The sequence below is a fragment of the Syngnathus scovelli genome, chromosome 12 (assembly GCF_024217435.2).
Source record: "Syngnathus scovelli strain Florida chromosome 12, RoL_Ssco_1.2, whole genome shotgun sequence".
Classification (NCBI taxonomy): Eukaryota; Metazoa; Chordata; class Actinopteri; order Syngnathiformes; family Syngnathidae; genus Syngnathus; species Syngnathus scovelli.
This window is the reverse complement of record NC_090858.1, coordinates 1,384,388-1,411,321: the sequence shown is the minus strand read 5'-3', so window position 1 is coordinate 1,411,321 and position 26,934 is coordinate 1,384,388. Positions and strand designations below refer to the sequence as shown.

General features: G+C 44.0%; 1 protein-coding gene and 1 long non-coding RNA gene across 2 annotated transcripts in view; both read right to left on the bottom strand.

Moving 5' to 3' along the window:
- Positions 1 to 8,631: 8,631 nt before the first annotated feature.
- LOC125978875 (uncharacterized) lies at positions 8,632 to 12,610 on the bottom strand. Its single transcript, XR_007485149.2, has 2 exons — positions 12,440 to 12,610; positions 8,632 to 12,283 (listed from the first exon to the last, which is right to left on the bottom strand). It is a non-coding gene; the product is annotated as an uncharacterized lncRNA (long non-coding RNA).
- A 274-nt stretch (positions 12,611 to 12,884) lies between these two features.
- Positions 12,885 to 26,934, bottom strand: part of lrmda (leucine rich melanocyte differentiation associated) — a 159,720-nt gene continuing 145,670 nt past the window's right edge. The window contains exon 7 of the mRNA XM_068652640.1: positions 12,885 to 13,891. Within this exon, the coding sequence (XP_068508741.1) occupies positions 13,812 to 13,891 (80 nt within the window). The 3' untranslated portion in view covers positions 12,885 to 13,811. The remainder of the gene's footprint in view (positions 13,892 to 26,934) is intronic.

Here is a 26,934-nt window from a genome sequence, read left to right as displayed (position 1 = left end):
AGTGTTAGGGTTAGAGCTAGGGTTAGGGTTAGAGCTAGGGTTAGGGTTAGGGTTAGCGCTAGGGTTAGAGTTAGTGCTAGGGTTAGGGTTAGGGCTAGTGTTAGGGTTAGAGCTAGGGTTAGGGTTAGAGCTAGGGTTAGTGTTAGAGCTAGGGTTAGGGTTAGAGCTAGTGTTAGGGTTAGAGCTAGGGTTAGGGTTAGTGCTAGGGTTAGGGTTAGGGCTAGTGTTAGGGTTAGAGCTAGGGTTAGGGTTAGGGTTAGAGATAGTGTTAGGGTTAGAGCTAGGGTTAGGGTTAGAGCTAGGGTTAGGGTTAGAGCTAGGGTTAGTGTTAGAGCTAGGGTTAGGGTTAGGGTTAGGGTTAGCGTTAGGGTTAGAGCTAGGGTTAGGGTTAGGGTTAGTGTTAGGGTTAGGGTTGGAGCTAGGGTTAGGGTTAGAGCTAGGGTTAGGGTTAGAGCTAGTGTTAGTGCTAGGGTTAAGTTTAGGGTTAGAGCTAGGGTTAGAGTTAGTGCTAGGGTTAGGGTTAGAGCTAGGGTTAGGGTTAGAGCTAGGGTTAGGGTTAGTGTTAGGGTTAGAGCTAGTTGGTAGTTTATTTCAAATATATATATTTTTTTATATTTTTTACCTTAATGGTAGTTTATTTTATTTTTTGTTGGTAGTTTATTTACATTTTTTTTATTTTATTTTTGGTTGGTAGTTTATTTAATTTTTTTTTTTTAATTTTTTTAAAAATCAAATAAACTACCAATAAACTACCAATAAACTACCATTAAGGTCATTGGTAGTTTATTTAATTTTTTTTTAATTTTTTAAAAAATTAAATAAACTACCAATAAACTACCAATAAACTACCATTAAAGTCGTTGGTAGTTTATTTTATTTTTGGTTGGTAGTTTATTTAAAAATTTTTTTTTTAATTTTTTAAAAAATTAAATAAACTACCAATAAACTACCAATAAACTACCACCAACGACCTTAATGGTAGTTTATTGGTAGTTTATTGGTAGTTTATTTAGGTTTTTAAAAAATTAAAAAATTTTTTTTTAAATAAACTACCAACCAAAAATAAAATAAACTACCAACGACCTTAATGGTAGTTTATTGGTAGTTTATTGGTAGTTTATTTAATTTTTTAAAAAATTAAAAAAAAATTAAATGAACTACCAATGACCTTAATGGTAGTTTATTGGTAGTTTATTGGTAGTTTATTTGATTTTTAAAAAAATAAAAAAAAAAAATTAAATAAACTACCAACCAAAAATAAAATTAAAAAAAATAAAATAAACTACCAACAAAAAATAAAATAAACTACCATTTAGGTCGTTGGTAGTTTATTTTATTTTTAAAATATATAAAAAAATATATATTTGAAATAAACTACCAACTAGCTCTAACCCTAACACTAACCCTAACCCTAGCTCTAACCCTAACCCTAGCACTAACTCTAACCCTAGCTCTAGCCCTAACCCTAGCACTAACACTAGCTCTAACCCTAACCCTAGCTCTAACGCTAGCCCTAGCTCCAACCCTAACCCTAACACTAACCCTAACCCTAGCTCTAACCCTAACACTAGCCCTAACCCGAACCCTCGCTCTAACTCTAACCCTAGCTCTAACCCTAACCCTAGCACTAACTCTAACCCTAACTCTAACCCTAACACTAACACTAGCTCTAACCCTAACCCTAGCTCTAACCCTAGCCCTAGCTCTAACCCTAACACTAACCCTAACACGAACCCTAACACTAGCTCTAACCCTAGCACTAACTCTAACCCTAGCTCTAACCCTAACCCTAGCACTAACACTAGCTCTAACCCTAACCCTAACCCTAGCTCTAACCCTAACCCTAGCACTAACACTAGCTCTAACCCTAACCCTAGCTCTAACCCTAGCTCTAGCGCTAACCCTAACACTAGCCCTAACCCTAACCCTAGCACTAACTCTAACCCTAGCGCTAACCCTAACCCTAGCTCTAACCCTAACCCTAGCTCTAACCCTAACACTAACCCTAGCTCTAACCCTAACCCTAGCACTAACCCTAACCCTAGCTCTAACCCTAACACTAGCTCTAACCCTAACCCTAGCTCTTACACTAACCCTAGCTCTAACCCTAACCCTAGCTCTAACCCTAACACTAGCCCTAACCCTAACCCTAGCACTAACTCTAACCCTAGCGCTAACCCTAACCCTAGCTCTAACCCTAACCCTAGCTCTAACCCTAACACTAACCCTAGCTCTAACCCCAACCCTAGCACTAACCCTAGCTCTAACCCTAACACTAGCGCTAACCCTAACCCTAGCTCTAACACTAACCCTAGCTCTAACCCTAACCCTAGCTCTAACCCTAACACTAGCCCTAACCCTAACCCTAGCACTAACTCTAACCCTATCGCTAACCCTAACCCTAACCCTAGCTCTAACCCTAACCCTAGCTCTAACCCTAACACTAACCCTAGCTTAAACCTAACCCTAGCACTAACCCTAACCCTAGCTCTAACCCTAACACTAGCTCTAACCCTAACCCTAGCTCTAACCCTAACACTAGCTCTTACCCTAACCCTAGCTCTAACACTAACCCTAGCTCTAACCCTAACCCTAGCTCTAACCCTAACACTAGCCCTAACCCTAACCCTAGCACTAACTCTAACCCTAGCGCTAACCCTAACCCTAGCTCTAACCCTAACCCTAGCTCTAACCCTAACACTAACCCTAGCTCTAACCCCAACCCTAGCACTAACCCTAACCCTAGCTCTAACCCTAACACTAGCGCTAACCCTAACCCTAGCTCTAACACTAACCCTAGCTCTAACCCTAACCCTAGCTCTAACCCTAACACTAGCCCTAACCCTAACCCTAGCACTAACTCTAACCCTAGCGCTAACCCTAACCCTAACCCTAGCTCTAACCCTAACCCTAGCTCTAACCCTAACACTAACCCTAGCTTAAACCTAACCCTAGCACTAACCCTAACCCTAGCTCTAACCCTAACACTAGCTCTAACCCTAACCCTAGCTCTAACACTAACCCTAGCGCTAACCCTAACCCTAACCCTAGCTCTAACCCTAACACTAGCCCTAGCCCTAACCCTAACCCGAGCACTAACTCTAACCCTAGCGCTAACCCTAACCCTAGCTCTAACCCTAACCCTAGCTTAACCCTAACACTAACCCTAGCTCTAACCCTAGCTCTAACCCTAACACTAGCCCTAACCCTAACCCTAGCACTAACTCTAACCCTAGCGCTAACCCTAACCCTAGCTCTAACCCTAACCCTAGCTCTAACCCTAACACTAACCCTAGCTCTAACCCCAACCCTAGCACTAACCCTAGCACTAACCCTAACACTAGCGCTAACCCTAACCCTAGCTCTAACACTAACCCTAGCTCTAACCCTAACCCTAGCTCTAACCCTAACACTAGCCCTAACCCTAACCCTAGCACTAACTCTAACCCTAGCGCTAACCCTAACCCTAACCCTAGCTCTAACCCTAACACTAACCCTAGCTTAAACCTAACCCTAGCACTAACCCTAACCCTAGCTCTAACCCTAACACTAGCTCTAACCCTAACCCTAGCTCTAACACTAACCCTAGCGCTAACCCTAACCCTAACCCTAGCTCTAACCCTAACACTAGCCCTAACCCTAACCCTAGCACTAACTCTAACCCTAGCGCTAACCCTAACCCTAACCCTAGCTCTAACCCTAACACTAACCCTAGCTTAAACCTAACCCTAGCATTAACCCTAACACTAGCCCTAACCCTAACCCTAGAACTAACTCTAACCCTAGCGCTAACCCTAACCCTAGCTCTAACCCTAACACTAGCTCTAACCCTAACCCTAGCTCTAACCCTAACCCTAGCTCTAACCCTAACCCTAACCCTAGCTCTAACCCTAACACTAGCCCTAACCCTAACCCTAGCACTAACCCTAACACTAGCCCTAACACTAACCCTAGCTCTAACCCCAACCCTAGCAGTAACCCTAACCCTAGCTCTAACCCTAACACTAGCTCTAACCCTAGCTCTAACCCTAACCCTAACCCTAGCTCTAACCCTAACACTAGCCCTAACCCTAACCCTAGCACTAACTCTAACCCTAGCGCTAACCCTAACCCTAGCTCTAACCCTAACACTAACCCTAGCTCTAACCCTAGCACTAACCCTAACCCTAGCTCTAACCCTAACACTAGCTCTAACCCTAACCCTAGCTCTAACACTAACCCTAGCTCTAACCCTAACCCTAGCTCTAACCCTAACACTAGCACTAACTCTAACCCTAGCGCTAACCCTAGCTCTAACCCTAACCCTAGCTCTAACCCTAACCCTAGCTCTAACCCTAGCTCTAACCCTAGCTCTAACCGTAACCCTAGCTCTAACCCTAACCCTAGCACTAACCCTAACCCTAGCTCTAACCCTAACACTAGCTCTAACCCTAACCCTAGCTCTAACCCTAACACTAGCCCTTACCCTAGCACTAACTCTAACCCTAGCGCTAACCCTAACCCGAGCTCTAACCCTAACCCTAGCTCTAACCCTAACACTAGCTCTAACCCTAACCCTAGCTCTAACACTAACAATAGCTCTAACTCTAACCCTAGCTCTAACCCTAACCCTAGCACTAACACTAGCTCTAACCCTAACCCTAGCTCTAACCCTAGCTCTAACCCTAGCTCTAACCGTAACCCTAGCTCTAACCCTAACACTAACACTAGCTCTAACCCTAACCCTAGCTCTAACCCTAACACTAACCCTAGCTCTAACCCTAACCCTAGCTCTAACCCTAACCCTAGCTCTAACACTAGCTCGAACTCTAACCCTAGCACTAACTAACCCTAGCTTTAACCCTAACCCTAGCACTAACACTAGGTCTAACCCTAACCCTAGCTCTAATCTTAACCCTAACCCTAACCCTAGCTCTAATCTTAACCCTAACCCTAACTCTAACCCTAGCTCTAACCTTAACCCTAACCCTAACCCCAGTCTAAACTACCAACCAAAAATAACCCTAACCCTAGCTGTAGCTCTAACCCTATCCCTATCCGTAGCTCTAACCCTCACCCTAGCTCTATTCCTAACCTCAGTCTAACCCTAACTCTCACCCTAACCCCAAGCTTTGTATGGAGGTGTATGGTCATATGGGGCAGGACACGAGCAACTGCGTTGCAAATTTTCTATGATAAGATTTTGAGGCCCCACTGAGATTCGAACCCGGGTCGCTGGGGTGAGAGTCCAGAGCACTAACCACTACACTATGGAACACTCGCTTACCTTAGGTGGAATCTATATGGTTATATGGGACAGCACACGGGCAACTGTGTTGCAAATTTTCAATGATAAAAGTTTGAGGCCCCACTGAGATTCGAACCCGGGTTGCTGGGGTGAGAGTCCAGAGCACTAGCCACTACACCATGGAACACTCGCTTACCTTAAGTGGAATCTATATGGTTATATGGGACAGCACACGGGCAACTGTGTTGCAAATTTTCAATGATAAAAGTTTGAGGCCCCACTGAGATTCGAACCCAGGTCGCTGGGGTGAGAGTCCAGAGCACTAACCACTACACTATGGAACACTCGCTTACCTTAGGTGGAATCTATATGGTTATATGGGACAGCGCACGGGCAACTGTGTTGTAAATTTTCAATGATAAAAGTTTGAGGCCCCACTGAGATTCGAACCCGGGTCGCTGGGATGAGAGTCCAGAGCACTAGCCACTACACTACGGAACACTCACTTACCTTAGGTGGAATCTATATGGTTATATGGGACAGCACACGGGCAACTGTGTTGCAAATTTTCAATGATAAAAGTTTAAGGCCCCACTGAGATTCGAACCCGGGTCGCAGGGGTGAGAGTCCAGAGCACTAGCCACTACACTATGGAACACTCGCTTACCTTAGGTGGAATCTATATAGTTATATGGGACAGCACACGGGAAACTGTGTTGCAAATTTTCAATGATAAAAGTTTGAGGCCCCACTGAGATTTGAACCCGGGTCGCTGGGGTGAGAGTCCAGAGCACTAACCAATACACTACGGAACACTCGCTTACCTTAGGTGGAATCTATATGGTTATATAGGGCAGCACACGGGCAACTGTTGCAAATTTTCAATGATAAAAGTTTGAGACCCCACTGAGATTCGAACCCGGGTCGCTGGGGTGAGAGTCCAGAGGACTAACCACTACACTATGGAACACTCGCTTACCTTAGGTTGAATCTATATGGTTATATGGGGCAGCACACGGGCAACTGTTACAAATTTTCTTTGATAAAAATTTGAGGCCCCACTGAGAGTCGAACCTGGGTCACTGGGGTGAGAGTCCAGAGCACTAGCCACTACACTATGGAACACTCGCTTAGCTTCAGTGGAATCTATATGGTTATATGGGACAGCACACGGAAAACTGTGTTGCAAATTTTCAATGATAAAAGTTTGAGACCCCACTGAGATTCGAACCCGGGTCGCTGGGGTGAGAGTCCAGAGGACTAACCACTACACTATGGAACACTCGCTTACCTTAGGTTGAATCTATATGGTTATATAGGGCAGCACACGGGCAACTGTTGCAAATTTTCTTTGATAAAAATTTGAGGCCCCACTGAGAGTCGAACCTGGGTCACTGGGGTGAGAGTCCAGAGCACTAACCACTACACTATGGAACACTCACTTACCTTAGGTAGAATCTATATGGTTATATGGGACAGCACACGGGCAACTGTGTTGCAAATTTTCAATGATAAAAGTTTAAGGCCCCACTGAGATTCGAACCCGGGTCGCAGGGGTGAGAGTCCAGAGCACTAGCCACTACACTATGGAACACTCGCTTACCTTAGGTGGAATCTATATAGTTATATGGGACAGCACACGGGAAACTGTGTTGCAAATTTTCAATGATAAAAGTTTGAGACCCCACTGAGATTCGAACCCGGGTCGCTGGGGTGAGAGTCCAGAGGACTAACCACTACACTATGGAACACTCGCTTAGCTTGGGTGGAATCCATATGGTTATATGGGGCAGCACACGGGCAACTGCTGCAAATTTTCAATGATAAAACTTTGCGGCACCACTGAGATTCAAACCCGGGTCGCTGAGGTGACAGGCCAGAGCACTAACCACTACACTATGGAACACTCGCTTATCTTAGGTGGGATCTATATGGTTATATGGGGCAGCACACGGGCAACTGTTGCAAATTTTCTTTGATAAAAATTTGAGGCCCCACTGAGCGTCGAACCTGGGTCACTGGGGTGAGAGTCCAGAGCACTAACCACTACACTATGGAACACTCACTTACCTTAGGTAGAATCTATATGGTTATATGGGGCAGCACACGGGCAACTGTTGCAAATTTTCAATGATAAAAGTTTGAGACCCGACTGAGATTCGAACCCAGGTCGCTGGGGTGAGAGTCCAGAGCACTAACCACTACACTACTGAACACTCACTTACCTTAGGTGGAATCTATATGGTTTTATGGATCAGCTCACAAGCAAATCGGTATGGTTATATGGGGCAGCACACGGGCAACTGTGTTGCAATTTTTCTATGTCAAAACTTTGAGGCCCCACTGATTTTATACGTTAAAGTCCCAATGATTGTGAGCAGCAGGGGGGCCCCATTTCAACCCCTTACACTGAGTGCCAAGCAGGGAAGAAATGGGTACCATTGTTAGAGTCACTGGTATGACTCGGCTGGGGGTTGAACCCCCAACCTCCCAAACTCAGGGCGGACACTCTCCTCTTAGGCCACTGAGCTGGTAAACACTGGTGTATAGTAGTGTAACACTTATAGTAGTTTTTAAATAACGTGTATGCATACATACGCCTAAATATATTTATCCAATATATCTACTGCAATTTCACATTAAATTGCTGGTTTGAAATTCACTTTTAATATTATTATTTTTAATAAACATTTATGTTAAAACTTGTCTTGTGTTTGACGTCACAGATCAAACAGCCAATCAGGAGGTGGGGGTGAGGGCGGGTGTGGCACTTTTTACTTTCACTTAAGCTTTTTCCCTAATGAAGTGGCCTGTGATTAGGTACACCTCACGGACACTTCAATTGGTACACTACACGAGGTAAAAGAATAAAGGAATGAAAATTTAATAATTGAAATGTTTGCATGTGCGTCCACTTGTACAAAGCGAGGTTCCAATTCTAAAAGCACATTATGGTATGTGCTCGCACCTGTGATCGAACCAAGCTCTTACCGAGCGATAGCCCGTGTCACCGATCGACTATTGCGACACGTCAGACCTTGGCCGTTTGTACTCTTTTGTACTAGTCATGTGCATTCTTTAGAATCGGTTCACTCAAAAGATTTGTTCAAATCGTTCGCTACAACTGGTAGGTACAACTGAAAATGGCGGTGTACCTAATGGAGTGTCCGAGTGACGTCAGATCAAAGAGCCAATCAGAAAGTGGGGGTGAGAGACGTCAGTGCCTCTCCAGTCATGACCCTCACCGCATTTCACTGAATTCAAGTAATTAATTGGGTCATTGAACGGATGAATTTGAAACAATTTTGTGTGAATCAGGTCATAATTTGCAAGAATAAAATTTGAGAATTAACCAATTTGGGAAACGTTGTATTCATTTTCACAAGGTCACGACAGGAAAACAATTGTTTTTCAAATTTATTTCATTTTTTGTAAGGGTCATTAGTTACAAGTAATTTTTTTTTTAATCATAAAGATATACAATGTCTTTGTAGTTTGTAACGCACATGCATATGGATGCGGACACATCCATGTGCTGTGCAGGAAGAAGCTGTAAATGTCAATGTATCCCGGGATGTGCGTTCAAATGTTTGATTGATGAAGTCGAGCGTGTAAAATCAATGGCTGATGCTTTGTGTCGTGTTAAATAAAGCCTCCGAAGCCTCAGGGCGTAAACATTAACATGCATGCATTACATGCGTGCCTCGTCGTGCTCCTGCAATTCTCTATCATTAGCGCATTTCTCCTGCCAAACTGCATGTCATTGTTGTTTTAATGATGCCTGTGACACTGCAAAAGCGACAATGTCTCATTTCATATTCATATAACATGCAACCATTCTAGAATTTTACTTTTTGTGGCTTTGTCTCAATTGAAAACAAAACCTGATGGACTATAGGTGCCCTAACATTAGGAGAATAAAGTTTACTTTGAGGACAAAGTCTAAAGAGAAAAAAAAGTTGGAATTTGATGATGATAAAAAAAGAGTAAATACAGTTTTCCATGAAAATAAATAAATAAAAAATCATGATCTAGGTAAAGGTCAGTATTTTATGAGAATAAAAAAAAGCAGCCATGCAACTGACAGTGCCAATGATTAATATTCATCAGCCCCTCGGGATGCTCACATTAATTATGCTAACAGGTTCATTTAAGTGCTTGATTCAAAACAAGCAATGCATGTCCAATAAATGACACAACAATTAAGTACAAAAACGAGAAATGGCTTTTCTAAGAGACAATGAATGTAATATGAGTAGTATGGATCTTTATTTCGAACATGATTTAAAGAATAAAAAAAAAAACAAATATATATCACTGCTCAAAAAGGAGTAGGAAGAAGCCTAGGCTTATCATAAAACAAAAAAAAGTGAAAACGTTGAACATTTTATAAGCATTGAATCACATTCAAGTAATAAAAAAGGCATTTTAGTAAAATAGCTTTTACAAATAATAACTTTTTGAGAGAAAATATATATATATATTTTATGTGAACCAATTATTTAAAAAAATCATGGCTCTCCTCTCATCTTGAGTTTGGTCATGTGATTCACAATCTGAGCTGTGACTAGTAACTGTGATGTCATTTTCATTTTTCCCTCTAATAACATCCTTATGTAAATAATGTGGAAAATGCCGTGACGAGCACGTAACATGCACTTCTAATCAACTACAAAACCACAGGTAAACAACAACAACAATAACAAAGACAAGGTTCTCTGTTGCCTCCGTGCAGTCATTGTGATTGGTTAGAGCATGTCATTATTTCTCCTTGTTCACGGCGGTGTAATAGAAATGCCAAGCAGGCGGCTGATTTACTCACTTAGTCAAATAGTCTTCTCAAGGCCTTTGGCAGCGTAGTTGCGCACGTGAACACAACCTTGAAGCTGGCAGGCTGTATATTATTCGCATCAGGGCCACCTTCGCAGCCCCGAGATAGGCGAGACGTGACGCGTTCAACGTTGTTTTACAGTGCATTAGGAGGCCTTAACATGTGCTGAGCCTACTTTATCTGCTCATACATTTGGCAAGTGGCAAGTGGGGGGGTTCGTGTCAGCCTGATGGTGAGTGGTTGTCGTTCGCCTCTGCCACTTGGCGTGACAAACAAGCCACCGGGAAGTCACTGTAAAGCATTTATTGAGGGAATGCTGAGAATGCAACCGTTTTTTTTTTTTTCAGGATTGGCCATGGATTTATGTTTCTATTTAGAAAAATTTGCAAGAAAAAGCGTTGAGAACAACACATTCACATCTGAGAAGCATTTCAGCACAGACCTGCCACAATTGATCAGCCTCTCATTCCCAGGAACGGTTATCATTTTTTCCCAGCGAGTGATGCAGTGTCACGATCAATACTCCCGCTAATGGTTAAGCATTCGCAACCTTTTACGGATATCAGTGAGGATCGATCACTAGTTCCTAATTGTCTTTGTATTCTCCAATGAGGTTATCTTTTGTAGAGCAAACAAGCCAATGACATTTTAAGAGCCTGGAGGTTGTGTCACATGACTCCATTGAGGTAAAGGTCAGAGAAAGCAGATTCATTCTTATTCACAATGTTTTCCTTGCGGCACCATGTGAAGGGGCTATGTTCTATTTCCATATAAAAAGCCATTTAATTATAGAGGACTTGTTCTTCTTATCAGAGGAAATGATAAGGGAGTAGCAGCGTGAAAGTCCATTTTGACATAATTGGCAGTGGAATTATTTATGACATTAATTGCCACATTATCGACTGGCTGTCAGCTCGCGTGTCAGTGTGTCCATCTTTCTTAGCACAAGCAGCCCGCTCAGCCTGAGGCCCCCTGACAAGCTAATTAGAACAGCACAGACCCCCCCCCCCCCACACACACACACACAAACCTCCGTCCCTCAACCAATGACAAATGTTTCTTGTCGAAGAGCAAGCACGATGAAAATAAGTGCCACACTCGTCTAAATATCATTTTTTCCCCGTGAAATAAATTTATTGGTTTTCTTTTTATCGTCCTTAATATGTTACATTGCTGAATTCTAATTCACCCCCTACTCAGCTCTGCTTCAAATTGTTTCTCCACAATAAAAATATTTGTATCCAAAAAACAAAATGATTTTAGTATATCAAACAAAAACAAAATCAGATTTTTTAAAAATGAAACACTAAGACATGGCTTATTTATTTTTGGAAGTATTTCAAAAAATGTTTTTTTCTTTTTTAACGACCCTCATTTTTCTGTTGTCACTCAAAGACGAGTCCCCTTTCTTCCTGCGGCTCCTTGTATATTTGCATTAGCCGATGTCAATCAGCCATCACAGCTCTGGGCTTTGAACGCTGTGATGGGATGATTGGCCTTTAGTGATTTTGACAGGGGAGGGAGTCACACAGAACAAGAGCGTGCCTTTTGGGGAGGTCAATCACGCACAGCCACCATTTGTGTTAGGAGAAATGGAATAAAAAATGAGATTTAGGAGCTTTACAAATAAAAATGGTCAAATTCAACAGTTGGGGGTTCAACTCGTTTGTGTCAACCTATGCTGTGTTACTTACTCTTATGCTCAGATAGTCAATGGAAATGTCAGAGATCATGCACTATTGTGATCGCCTTCCGTCAATTTGAAATGCGAGTGTAGTCGGCGCCCACTTCCCACAGGACTGTGTGACCATATTCCAGCTGACATGTCATTCAGGAGCGTGGTCACTAGTGGCGGCGTTTCAAAATGACAAGATTTATTTGTCTGCGTTGTGATATGCTCACAGGAAACTGGGACTGACAGCCCGAGGAGGCAGGAAGAAGAGGGCCGCGCAACAACACGTGCAAAGGCAAGAACACAAACACACACACACACACACACGCTACAAATGTCATCCTTCCCCTGGCTGCAGCGAGCGCCCAGCCATCCTGCTGAAAAGAGCAGACATTTAAAAGTTTGTGACATGTGTCACAGGCGCTGCCATTGAGCCACTGCCGGTGACGGAGCTAGAATTGACAGGCGCTGAGCCACCGGAGCTGGCTGGAGGACATCCCGAGTTTGGTGAGTGTCACTTCCCATCCTCGTCAAGCGTGCGTTCCTTCTCGAGCTGCCACACCGGAGCGCAAAGCGCATCTTGAGAACGGACGCCGGTGCCACGGTGCCACGGTGCCACGGCGCCTTGACATTTGCTCGTCTCTGAGCTCGTGAGGTATGCCTTTTTAAGGCTGCTAGGTTAATTAAGGTATAAGAGATGCACATTCACCTGCAGGCTGCGGCCTTCTTGACCCTGAACTCGGCGGCATCACAGCTGCTGGCTGCTTGGGAACTTCCTGCTAAAGCAAAAATGACACGCTACTTCATCAGAACAGATCAGTGACATTCTGCATTAGAAGCCCCGCAGGCTCCTTTGCTAGCCTTTGTACTGGATGTGTGAGCGCTCCAGAAGTATTTGGACAATGCCGTTTTAGACTTTGTCATGCACTACTATTAAGGAATTGCAGCCAAGCTACTGTATGTCTGCTGTAGCCAAACTTTTGCCCAGAGTCAGCCGGGACAAATCATGTTTCAGGATACAGACGGTGATTTGGGCTTTCAATTTAAATGGACTGTTTTGCATCATATCAGTAATTAGCGACAAACACTAACATTGGCACCACGCCTGATGTTAACTGCCCTATGCCCAATGAGTATTAGATTCAAGGCAAGTGTCTGGTGCAATTTGTTTATACTTCAGTTGAAATTAATCATAGGAGCAGGTACACAATCATGTAATGTTAACTGATTGACAGTCACAAAAAAAGTACAAATGTTAAATGGCTAAACAATAGGTTTAAAACAATTAAAAAGTTTTGTGTTAGCATAAATGAGGAATTCGTCATAATGCCTGATTTGTAACATTAATCTTGGTCACTGGTCCCCAAATGAACAACAGCTCAACATGCTTATAAGTATTACGGGTGAAAAATTTTACAAAATATGGTCCAAAATTATATTGTAGATTACATTTCATTGACTAAAAACAGTGGAATTCATTGTACATTGTGGAATTCAAACATTCATTGTATTTTGCATATTCATTGCAATGTATTCATACAATCAAATTGAGATTTGAAGATTTTCTTTCGCCATCTAAAATAAGACTAGTAACCAGATCATTTTTTTGTTTTAAATCGAAAGAGTCCAATCGCCAACATTTTGCAACATTTTAGAGCTTTCTATTTTGTGCGAGTGTGTGTGCTTGTGTATGTATGTGTGTGTGTGGGGGGGATCGGATGTGTCCATGTCAGGTCTCAGGTGTGTGACCGTCACCCCTTTCACCCTTGATTAGTGGCAGCAGTAGATGGGTGATCCATCATGGCTGCCAGGCTGAGACACGCAATAGCTTGGAACTGTTTGTCACTGTGTGTGTATGTGTGTGTGTGTGTGTGTGTGTGCGCACACGCAAGCAGAAGGCAGCTCCACAAGTCAACAATACTGTCTTAAAAGATATTTTTGTTACCGATTCAAAGCAGTTGATTGATTTAAGTGCATTATCATCAGCGGAATGTAAATAAATAAATTGCATTCTTTTTCTTCCTGTGCGTCATCAGCCATGTTCTCCGATGTCCCTCTTGTTCCTGGACCAGACGGTGCCATCAAAGCTGGTCGTTTTGGATGAATCTGTTTCCTTCGGAATGCTTGCCGTAGTAGACGTAACGGCACTTGGCAAAGTGGCCTAAAAATTGTCAAAAGAAACCAAATCATACACTTCAGAAGCAATTTGCCCAATCATAACAAGATTTAAATGAAGCAAGCCCCATGGTTAGAATATGAAGTTTGTTTTGAGGAGAGAGTATATCTTTTCACCTTCAAGACGACACCTACGAGGACAAGCATAATCCCCTATCAAGGCAGGTGTGTGACATGTCAAGAGTGCATTTGTTCATTCATTTAACAGGCGTATAAAACACATGACATCATAATAATCAATGGTGGATTTGCTAATGAACGAGCTGCACTCATGTTTGATTTCAATTGCTCCCTCGTACCCTTGAGAAACAATGTCTTAAAACCTAGAACGTGTTTGTGAATGCTGAATGCAAAAATGTAAATAAAAGACACCCTGCATCATCAGACAACCAAAATGGCCGCTTTTTTGGAGGGCTATCGCGTCTCGAGTCACACGCCGCCACTTGATGAGGCGGGCGGTTGGGCGGGCGGGCCACAGCTTGGTATCACCTCTCGCCAATCGAGGCAAGGACAAGTGGCATTAGTGCTGTCAATGATCCTCTGACAGGAGAACAACTACGTCTTTCGCCAGGCTTTTTAACATCAAGTGCGAAGTGAGAGCAGAAGGCGGCGAGAGAGGAGGGGCCCTACTGGGGAAGGTAGTGTCGCTCGCGGGCGGGATGAGGGCTGCTCCCACTACAATCACCTAATCCAAAGAGACACTGTCAAGGGCGGGGAGAAGATGGCGACTAAGTGACAGAAAGCAGAAACGGGGACAGAGATACTGGTGCCGTATTAGTGCCAAGCATATTCTGATGCCACCCTCAATTTTAAAGCAACCTGACACGTCGCTCTTCTCAAAGTGGTCGCACGCATGCACACACATATATATATATGTGAAGTGTGCGGGCAGATGTGCACACAGCAGTCCCTTGCGGCAGCAGTGGGTGTTCTTGTCAGACTGCAGCAGTCGAAGCAGCCTACGGGCCCGAGGACAAGCTCAGTCAATCTAAATCTGGACTTTGTAGTGGAGCGGTGCTCATTTTCCCCCCTCGCAGCCCAGCTACTTGAGGTGATCCAAACACTCAAGTGTGAGAAGCTGTCACCTCCGATAACATCCGGGACCAGCTCCATGCCTGCCTGCTCCCCCGGTGCGTGAGTGGGATTTACTACATGCTCATCAGTCTGCGTGTGTGTGTGGATGACAGTAAGGAGGTTCCAAACTCCAGCTGCCACATTTTGCCTGAGGACAAAGGTAACATGGCTGGAGACTGGGTTGGAGACTGGGTTTGACACCGCAGGACTTGGGGGTGTCTGATCAGACAGGCACCGGACGGGGTGGGGGTGTGGGTGGCCATGTAACAGTCTGTTCCACCGATGTGATTTGCTGAGTTTCAGCAACAATCGTTCCCATGGGAACTGATGGAGGTACCAGTAAAAGCCATTCCTCGAATTCAAAAAGCCTTGACAGGTGATATTTTCGTTTGCATTTTTGCAAAGGAACTGTGAGCAACCTCATTTGAAAAAAGTCATTTTAATTCGAAATTGATTAAATGTAAATGAAGAACACAATGCAATAGGCCTCTAATAGCAGAAACCTCAAGGTCTGCCTCCAACTCTTATTATGGAGAAGCATGTTCATGTTGCTAAAAAGACATCAAGCCCCTGTTGAGAGGACAACCCATGATGGAAGCACACTGTTGCATTCACCAAGAGGACAATACAGAATATCCACTTAATCAAGAGGACAGAAGCTGAAAGAACAACCGCAGGTGCCAAGCAGTAGAAAGGCCAAACTCTTAGTCTGCAAATATTTTTGTAACAATCCGTCACTTGAACGGCTGTTCCCGCTGTGTCTTATGCTTGCGTGAAAGTGGACTGCCATCGTGGAGTGACTGGGAAGTTATCCACTGAGGAGTGCTTTGGCAATTTGGTATCAAGCAGAAGTTCATCAGGTGCGCTCCCAAAGGCGTCACAAGCACTTAAAGGGACGTGTAGCGTAGTTACTCTCGTTTTGTCTGCCATCTTTGTCCATCTTCTCCGGTAATAAGCACAGGCTCTCGCTGTGAAGGGAACTTGTCGGACTCTTTTTATGCACCTTTTAATGAAAACGGAGCTGGGATGTAACTAGAGTTAGAAAAGTCCAAGAGTCCCTATTGCTCTTCTTCCATTTAGTCTTTCTCTCTCCCAAAACTGGTGTTGCATCATCAGTGCTCACAAAGTTTCTCCTGATAAGTGCCCAAGAACTGGAGCCCCTCGGTCCTTCTCAGTCCCTCGCGGACAAGCGGTGAACTCAGCAGAGCGCGAAGGCTACAGGGCCCTTCAGCTTGACTTCATCTGTGAAGGTTAGCCATGAAAGTCTACAAATATGTACCCTCAAGCTTGTGTCTGCTGGAATCTTTGGTTTTTCAGTAGCTAGTCTCTTTTTAAGGGCTCCCATACCTCGTTGACGTACAACTTGGAATTTGATTTTCAGGGAAAAATGTGTCAAAAAATTTGAATGCAAATCCAGTGCACCTGCGCCACAACTTTGACCTGATTTTGACTAGTCTAATTAAATTGTCAGGCACGCCGGGGTGTGTAAAAAAAAAAAAGAAAATCACAAAGCAAAATTCTGAGTAAATTCCCAAACATAAAGTACTATGGTACAAAAAAATAAGATGTTCCAGTTTTTGTGCAGGTTCTTCTACAAGAGACAACAATTTGAATCCTTTTTCAAAGATTAGTATTCCTAACTGAAAAATGACCACAAGAACCCAATAAAAATGCTGCAATTCATGCACATTTAAAAAAAATATCTTTTTAGGCTTACATCTCACGTAATTCTCCGTAATACTTGATGCCTCCTAAGTGCCGACTAATTGAGTAATCCTGTTTGTAACACATTGAAAAAAAAAAGCCATTCATTAGAGGGCACGCACACAAACGCACACACATGCATACACACAGCCCAAATTATGCAGCGATAAGAGAAAGTCAAAGAAGAGGGAGCTGTAGAAGCTTTAATGATTGTTCCCTGCATACAATCAGCTTGACTCTTTTCAAGGGCCATCAATATGTCACAGACGAGACATATCCGACAGATGTAGCTTTTAACATCAAGGTTATCTATTCTTGGCATGAATCCATTGGCTGTCTCCTTTTCGCGTCCTATAACTTATTCCCCTCGGCCTGCCTCTTATATCCTCCTTTACTCTTCCCCCCTTTTCACCAATTCCTATGACTTTATTTGCCCTCACCCTTGCTTTTTGGCCACTTAGCCAACAATTCCATCAGTACCGCCATCCATCAAGGAGGCTAAAAATGCAACGAGGAAAGGAGGTGGGGGTGCAATTAACAAGGCAATTACACTTTTGGTATTATCTCTAAGGAGTGACAAAATGCTAGCATGCATGTGGGGGAGCTTAGAGAGGGGGGTCAGAGTTTTTCTGCAAGAGTGACTTATGAGCGTGAGGGGTGTACGCTGCTGTGAGCCCCAGCTATTATTGTGCTCACCATCCATCTCCAGTCACCCTTTTATCAGCTCAGCCCAACGTCACGAGATGCAGTCAGCATCTACCCGCTACTCTGGGCGGGTGGGGGCAGGTAGACAGATAACCCCTCCGTGTCCCATAATCCAACAGCCATTGGACTGTGATGTAGCTTGTTATGGCACGCAAAGCATGTTCCCCTCTAGAATATTAAATGCGTGTTTCATTTCATGGATGGAAGACAATGAGGTAAATCATATGACCAATGAAACCCATTATTCACTTAAAAAAAAAAAAAAAAAGCAACAGGAAAGCAAAGCAGGACAAATATATTCCAGATGTGTCCTTCTCTTATGCCGCACAGCTGCTTTTCAGTTGTTAAATATGCCACAAACATGAAAATAAAGGGAAAATAATGTTCTATTTGTCATTTAGTATGTTAAAAAGCCGCTAGTACGTCATGGAAGCAACTTGTTGCTAAGCAAAAGTTGGGCCAGAAGTCTGGAAAAAAAATCGTCAGGCATATAAGGTGGCACTTTTCAAAAACACAAGTACAAATATGGCTGCTTCACTCTATTGAGTAAAATTATTACGAGGTGCATGTTGTCATTTTAATGATGTGCATGCACACTCCGTCATTTTAACAGCTGAGGTGACATCCGTCTCCCTCGCGGCGGGCTGAAACAAAACTCCTGAGCGCAACTTTGTGAAGTAAACTGACATTTACCCTCCTGCAATAAAAAATATTTAGTCCATTAAACACAAATAGCCGGCGTCATGATGCACGTCCCGCGCTCGGGCTGGCTCCCTTCTCCGACTGTTTACTGCGGCCAAACAACTGCAGCCGCTGCATGTTCTCAACTTCAGCGTATTGATTAAACTTTTAAATAGCTGCCATATAACCCTGGGACATCAGGGAGATTCATTTGCGTCAATGTTCATCTGTAATTCATTAGCCATTTATACTCTCCACATCCACATGGGCTATCAGGGAAATGTGGGCCATTTTTCACCCAGCAGAAGCCAAGGAGGCGGCGGAGAGAAGAGGGAGGGGAGGGGAGAGAGGGGAGAGGAAGAAAGGGAAGGCTCGCTGACAGTAGAAGAACACATGCGTAGCAACACTGACGCTCACCTCATTCAAATATTTGGAAGTGATCATTATATGCACATTTATTTGAGTCCAGAGCAAGCTGCTGCAGGTCATCATGATTATATTTAGACTTGCTGAATCAGAAAGGCTATTTTGGAACACCCTGTTCCAAGTCACTGGAAGCAATTGTGAATTTCAGATGCTTCCATCCTGAGCATATATTTCAAGTTTGATGACATTTCATGTCAGGCAATTCAACTAAATATTTAGAATTATTTTGCTGTGGGGAAAATGGCCTTTCCCGCAGTTCATAACAAAGAACTGTTGGAAGAACTGGAACACTCTTCCTCATTTTGCATGCTGAATATATAGTATTATGATATTCATTCTCTTCCCAAAAAATATTAGATTAAAATAATATTGCTAAACAGCATTTTTTTTTTTTTATTGCCAAATTGTGCTTTAATGCAGATTTGGCTTTGGACCGGAAGACTATAAAAGAATGAAGGAACGACATACTGCACACAACTATCAAACTCCAGCTGTACAGATGCCACGTCTGCTGTGAAGTTTTTATTAAGACATGATATATGTCATGGGAAAGGTTGTTAAGGCGTCTATTTAAATGCATTTATTAACACGTACACTGCACAGTTATTTGGATTTGAGGCCCCGGTTTGAGAAAACATGATGGAGTTTTTGATACCATTGGTGTAGGAGTACCTAAAGATTAAAAATAAAGATGTTAATTCTAAATGACATCCATGCCATGTAACACGGAAACAGGTATATGTTTAACAATGTAACACCACACTCCATCATCGCCATTTGACTAAATGGCCATAATCAAACGCTTTAAATAGAGGACTGCATTATTCACTGATGGCTGAATTACAGTTATAGGCGGATAAACGCCTATCAGTCGCTGTACTTCCAACCCGCGAGGACGAGAGAGGAAATTGAATTCCGGGGCACATAAATTTTGACTGAAGTATGATATCACTGTTGTGTGTCTGCGGCTGTGTGAGTGAAGGTGGAAGGAGGTTCTAATGGGGGGGGGGGGGGGAAAGGATGAAATTAATTTTAGTGACATTTATTCCACACGGAGCCAGGAGAGAACAGTGGTTACAGTCGCTCTGGAGTGCGGAGATAAGACGAGGTAGCTTTCACCAGATTATGAAGTTTCCTCCGAGCGTCTTTCACGAGGCATCCGCCGTCATCGAGCAACTCTCACGGAAAACAATTACAAAAATCTCCCGTCAGCGCTACAATGACAAGACGATTACTTACCGCGCCAGTCACTTAACGACATTGTCAAGCCTTAAGGGCGCGCCGAGCCACTAATGATGCCACTAATCACCGGTGCTCATTTTCTCCGTCAACATATGAATCGCACGCCACCGCACGGACGCCATGACACTGATCGATTACGGTCTTCATTAGGCCCTGGATTTCTAATTAAAAGAAATGCTACAGATAAGTGTTCCAAAGCTCTGGCCAGGACGGTTGGAGCGGGGGGAGGGGGGGCTTGAAAACAGCAATTAGAGCATCGGTGGTGCTCGGTAATGTCGACGTTAATAGGAGCCGCTGGTGAGTCACTCCATGAAGGTTTAATCACTGGGACAGGATTCAATAACAAAAGAGCGCAATATTAATCACCAGAGAGTGATAACTTCACTGTTCATCTCTTTGACATTGGAGGAAGGGATGAATTAATGATGCTCTCCATCTGAACACATTAAATAATAATTATCAGGCAAAACAGCATGAAAGGGACTGCGTAATGAACCCCATTGTCAGGTCAATTACAACCGCATAAAAGTCTTCAAAGGAAGGTAGCTTGTAGGTCCGCGGCCACGGCGCAAGGACACAAGTGGCCTCCGAGAAGACCATTTGGCACACAAGTAACGCGTCGAGCGCATGGAAAACGCATCTCGGCAAACACGCCCACCGTCGGTCGGTAAGACGCCGGCAGCGGGGCGCTGGCTGTGCGACGCATGTCAAATCGGATGGCCCAAAAAGACAAATGACATGACAATGACAGTGTTTTGCTGGCTCCGGAACAATGTCAGTCGCTAAGTGCCACGTTAACTAAACCGCACAGACAATGATGGACTTCACGCATCGTTGCGCAAAACAGCACCTCGCCACCTGTCACCACCCATTTCCATCAAGTCACAAATAGTGGGCCAAATTTTGTGCACTTTTATATGCATCCACTCTTGCTCCCAATGCACTTTCTTCAACTGTTGCATAGCCCAAAAAAACCCCAAACATGAATCGTAACGGTCCTCGGTTTGAACGTAGCTTTGGAGCACAGACAAACAAACGAATCAATGTCTCGTTCAACATTAGCCAACCTGGCAGGCTACACCCGATCACCTCCAGTGCCCGGGCATCCTGGTCTTTGTAAGTGACTCGACCGTCTGCGGCCACACCGGCACCCCGTTATTAGAATCATTTCAAAGTCCATCCTGAAGCCTGTGAGGCAGCTCCTACCAAGGGCTCCCGCTCCCCGCCTGCTCGACCGAGTGCCAGGCCAGCCGGACAGTGATTGGACGTGACACAGTTGGGAGAAGGGCAACAGAAATCGGAGATGGCAGAGCGAGAGGAGGGCGGGTACGTTGGCCGGGGCCCTCGTGGCGTACGGCACGTGCCCATCAACACGGGTGAGCGTTAGCCGAGAGCCACTTGTCACAATGATGGAAGGATCACTCACGTCAAGGCTTCATCTAACTGGAAGATATCAATCTCCGAGGCCTAATCTGAGAGGACACGCTAAAATATCCTTTAACATTTGCTGTCCCACCTCGCCTATGCGTGTCTCCGGCTTCCATCTCGCCCTCACAGTTGAAAATGTGTCAGAGCGCCATTGTTTGCTCGCACTTGTTTTCACATGCCATTACCTCTGTCTCTGGCGCTGACAGTCAAATTATGATGGACCAAAAGATATTTATGGGGATTCTTGGAGACAGTCTGAAGCATGGAGCATAGGACAAGAAGTACCTATGACAAGGTTACAGGGTCTGTTTGATATTAACGGCTTTGTAAATACCTGTACGGCACCAGGTGAGAGTGAATACATGTTTTTTTTCGTCCCATTTTATGTTGCCGCCGTGTTCAAAAATTGACAAAATTATTAATAATTATTATTCCATATATATATGTCTATATATCAGAACGTGAAAATGAACAAAATCTTTTCACGCAGGTGTGTTTAACGAGGGTCACATATTCGGGAAAACATATTGGAACGCGGCCCCTCGAGGACTGGAGGTCGACACCCCTGGTTTAAGTGAAAAGTGCCTGAATATATTACATTAAAAAAATCTAAATAATTGAATTCTAAATAATAATTCTAAATAAATCGAAATCATTAATTATTCCCAACGCATAAATACATTTTGAAAAAATTCTACTAGCAGTATATATCCTTGCAGCAGTTATGCAAAGATCGTTAGTAGCATCGAACCAAGAATTGTCTCTTCGACTATTAATTGATAAGGCATATCCACTGTTCGCATGAAGAGATGAAGCTATGAGGCCATGATTAACTGCTGATCCGTCTCACTTCATGAGAAATGATTTTCCGCCCGCCCCACCCGTGACACTCTTCGGACTGTCCTCGGCCTCCCTTGCGCATCCCCCTGACAGGCGGAATAATAACGCTCGTACATCACTGCCCCTGAAAAGTCCAATAACCTAAATCTTCACTCGCCGCACACCCCGGGACTCAATTACTTTATTGACATGTAATCTTCATAAGGGGAGAAATATTGAGCATGTAAGGTCAGCTGGTTATGAAGACATATTATCATATTATCTGCATGAGGGTTGTAGGGGCTCAGACCTGACAAAGCTAATTATAATGGTACATGTTTCAGAGCTCAGGGCGTATTATCCGCTTGGCTGCTCGGTTGAGTCACAGCTGAGGTATGGCCAAGACGGGGATGAGATTTCAGGACTAATAGGGCCGGGATGTCTTCTCAGGGCACGCGAATTAATGAAGCCAAATATTATCGACTGCACATCACAGCATTAAGACCGGCGATTTGTCAGGGCTACCCTGTCAGAGGCTAGCGGCTTCATCGCCGCGGAGGCTTTGTCTTAAGAAGCTGATGATACTACCCTGAAGTCATATTTCAAACAATTTGGTGGGTTTCCAGAAAATGTATCCAGCAATTAGCATGGTAAATCTTTAGCCTTTATAATTTCACACAGCAAATGTAGCTGAAAGGTCAAAAGCTAAAGGCTATGGTTGAGTTGGTCACATTGTTTCTACCACTTCCTAACCTCTTTTTAGAATTGTATGATGTTGGGAATGTTAACTTTGTAACTTGAAGCATGACCCCAATAGTTAACCTTTATGATGCGTAGTGCAGTTGGACTCCTCGGATTATGATGGTGCCTGATTTTTGGAGGTCATGCTTAAAAATAGATTGTGGCCTTTAGCGTGTGCAAGCCAACCACGGGAGTAAAGGTAAGGAATTTTTCTCTCAGTTCATTATTTCATACTATTTATGACTTACTAATATTTCACCTTGACGAGGATTCACTAGCCACAGAGACTGAAATCAGGTTACGTGAAAATTTGTCATCATCGCAATCCACTTTACATTATTTCTTATGAGAAAAAAAAATACATCAACATTTTTGTGAATTACCTTCCACCCTGAAGGTTCGAGTGTAAAACGTTAAGGCTTGAAGGACAGATGGTTGTTATCACTTAGCTCCCAAGGTTATCTTAATATCATCCTTCCAAGCTGCGCTTTTTACAATCTACTGCCTGCTACATAAAGCAAAGCATGGGAGATAATGCAACATATATTTCCTCACTGAGACTAGAAGGCTCAGGACAAAAGGATATATATAGTTTAGCCAGAATCATACTGGGTCAGAGGGCGTGAAACAAACAGTCGGCTCGCCCAGAGACATTACATCTCAGGGTCACAGTGTGCAAATAAAGAAGAACACTGCCAGACATGTGAGCAGAACACTTTGTCCAATAGTATGCCCCGCTTTCCCTGTCTTTGTTTTCTAACCGCTTCAATCCTTAACTCGCGAAAAAACGCCCCAGACGGTGTTGCGTGGTCGTCGGGCGCTGCCAAAGGTTGTGTGTTAACACTTGCTAATGGTGTCAAACTGACATATTTTAGCTTTCTTGTGAGGAGCTACAGGCACACATGCCTCGGTACAATCGACAAAACAGTTTTTTTTTGTACTATAATTTGCTTGTTTGTGCAAAATACTTGGCCCATATGCACAACAAATACTACAAATGCCACGTTTCCATCAGCCATGATAGAATTTGATGGCCACCGAACGGAAGGGATGATGTCTACATGCATAAATGTCCTGCGGGAGGACAGGGAAGTTTTTTATATCACAACAATCTGGGATAGATTTGTATTTCTGACCAAAAATGACTCAGTCAATCCGTTCGCCTCGCATTGCAGTGACACAGCGTGCCAGAAAGCATTCACAAATCAAATGACGACGATGAAATAACTTGTCGGCCCGTATTATCGTGACAGCGAAACCTGCGCCGTCTGTTTCAAGTGGCTTAATCAGTGAAATCGAAGTGACAGACTAAAAGGTTGTTTTAGGCTCACTGGCATTTTTGGTGACCTCACTCTTCTCAGTCCCAAAGCCGCTCGAAACCTTAAAAGACCTACGAGATCCTCAAACTGAGGCTGCCTTTTCCATTTATTTATTTTTTTTGTACCGCAATGCTTGTTAGTTCGACATAAGCGGCCTTTAAGTCCGACCGGTACGGGTTGACCCGCAAAATAAGTCCCCCTGTTTATGTTTGATTCAGCTGAATTTGTCACGTGCTTGAATGGCAAGTAAATCCCGACATGTGCAATAATGTCCGTCTTCTCCACAAAGGGGCGAATCCAAACAAGGCTTTCACGCAGCTCGCTGCAATGAATAATCCAAATGGCACATAATGTGGGCTATGCTGATAGTCTGACAACAGTTTGTGCTCACACGTCACAGCTTAGTGTCTCCCAATTGCATATTGATGTCAAGGCAGCTGACAATAAATCAGTGGAGTCAGCAAGCGAGTGCGAAAACAGTTTAGACAATGGCCCGATGGAGCTTAGCGTAATTGACAGATGAGTCCGGCTCTTTCCGCCACAGTAGCTTTGGAGCACAGAGGACACCTGGGAATGATTGTTTACCCTTTGGAGTCTTTTTGGAGGACATTTGACGTACATTGCAGTGTAAACAATCACCGCCGCTTGCTACTTTGACCGCTTATCGGTGATTCCTCGGCATGGATTGCGCGACTCTGATCACGCGTGACTGAAAAGTTCAATGATGAAGTACTTCTGTTAAGCCATGCAGAATGTTCTGTCGGGCCACACTGGTAATTTGTTGGAGCCATTAAGGCATGAGTGTGTGTGTTTTGACTGATTACAGTGTGTGATTGGTTACTATGGCAGTATAATGAACAAACTTGAAAATATTACATCACACACAGATTAGGATGTATGATGCTATAACCGCTGAGAGACGTTTCCCAAGTATTACTGTTTATTATCATTATCCAATCTGAAACATGAGCCATTTGGAATGTGAGTAAACATCCTTAGTAATAGACAATAATTATTAGCGCGACTCACAGCAGTCGCTTCTTTTTAGCATGACGAGTAGTCCAGCGTCTGGCTGCATATTAGCGGCTATTCATCAGATTGAAGGGTCGAGAGCCACCGCACGCAGACAGGCTCCGCCTGCTCGCCGAGCCATTTGTTTTGGGCTAACGACACAGAAGAAACCTGCTGGACCCGACATCCATCCTGCTGGAAGCAAAAATATCCAAAAGCATCTGGCGGCTAAGCCCTGTTGTAAATTACCATGATGGACTCCCACCATTGGAAACCACGAAGCTCGGCTGGAAAGCGTAGAGCGTGTCTCAGTTTTCCCTGACAACAAATCATTGTGGAAAATGAAAAATAGCGTGGCCGCTTTGGAAATACTGGAATTTCAAAGCTGCTTCTAGAAATAAGACCTTCCCACTTGAGCTGATTTATGTTCTGCTTCTCTTCTGAGAATGACCAATGCAACTGGGAAGTAGACCAAAGTCCAAAGCTTTTTCCCAAGCGCTCATGAGAGCTCATGTCCTTGTCTATCACGCTGACACATTCGGAGCGGAGGCCAGCACGTTACTTCAAACGCACATCTGTTTGCGCTTGAGCGCCGGGTGAGTCAGCTCGACTTTGTATCGTCGTAAATAGCGAAGGTTTGTCTGCAACGGTCACGGACGATAAAGATTTACGAGGCGTATTTGCCTGCTGCTGAGAAAACGCTTCAAAGTTGGTCATCATCATATTTCACAGCTGGTGGAAGAGGGAGGAAAACATATGACTGTTGAGCTTCAAGCTCATTGTTCACCATGCTTTATACGGAGACGGCGGACGTCGCGAGTCCGCCAAGTCGGTTGTGTCAGACACTCCGGCAGCACAGACAGCCACTTTGCCACTTCTGACATCCTACAACGGCCTGCCGCTCGCTTCATCCTCTTTATGCTGGTTCGCGGGATGGCAGCGTGGAGTCGTCGCAAGTCAGCCACGTTGACTGCGTGTTGGTCGCTCAATCGCAAATAGCAATTCATGAGACAATTCCTCAAGATTGCAAGTCAGCCCTTTTCAGGTTGTGGCCTGTATCTAACATCCTATGACAGAGTGAATCAGGTCACACACTGCAAATGGGAGTCAGCTTGGTTGTGTTGGTCACTTTAAGACAAGCAGTCACTAAATTGTTGTCTCTGACTTTCATCAGCTGTGGGACGCCATTGAGCACAAACCACGTCATGGCCTGACATCCCACTCTTAGTGCTTGCCACACACTTATGTGGGATGGCTTTCCAGTCCTAGACCAATCACAAGTCTCTAATCTTTTTTTTTTTTATTGTTTGTTCTACGGTTGAGTATCATTATTCCGCTGTGACCCTGCAAGCTTCTCTCTGTGACATCAAACAGCAAGGTAGAAAGAAAAGAAAAAAAAAAGAGACAGGCATGTCCTAGAAGCGCACACAAACGGAATTATTCAAAAACTGCCACCCGGTAATGGAGCGCTAACGACAATTGATGGAAGGCGGCTTCTCTCCGAGAGCTGCCACATCAAGAGTTCAGCAGTTAAAGCTGTCACGGAAGTCGAGGCGGTTACACTTGCATTTTAATACATGCAAAGGCAGGAGATGCAGGAGCGTCTTCCATCCAGGGTGACAAAAAAGGACGAAGACAGCCTCCAGAAGTCAGAGCTCATTACTCTGCAAGCGGACAGTGCAATAACGGATTGCTGGCCCAGCTCGCCTTGCCCCTATCCCTTCCCCATCCCACCTCATCCAACTTTCCAGTCATCCATCTCCATAGGCTCGGCTTTAATGGCCAGTCATGTTGGCGGGCCAACGCGCTCATGGGAGAAAGAATATCATCTTACCGAGATAAAGGAAACAGAGCCTGCTTTCATCATCATTGTGATGAG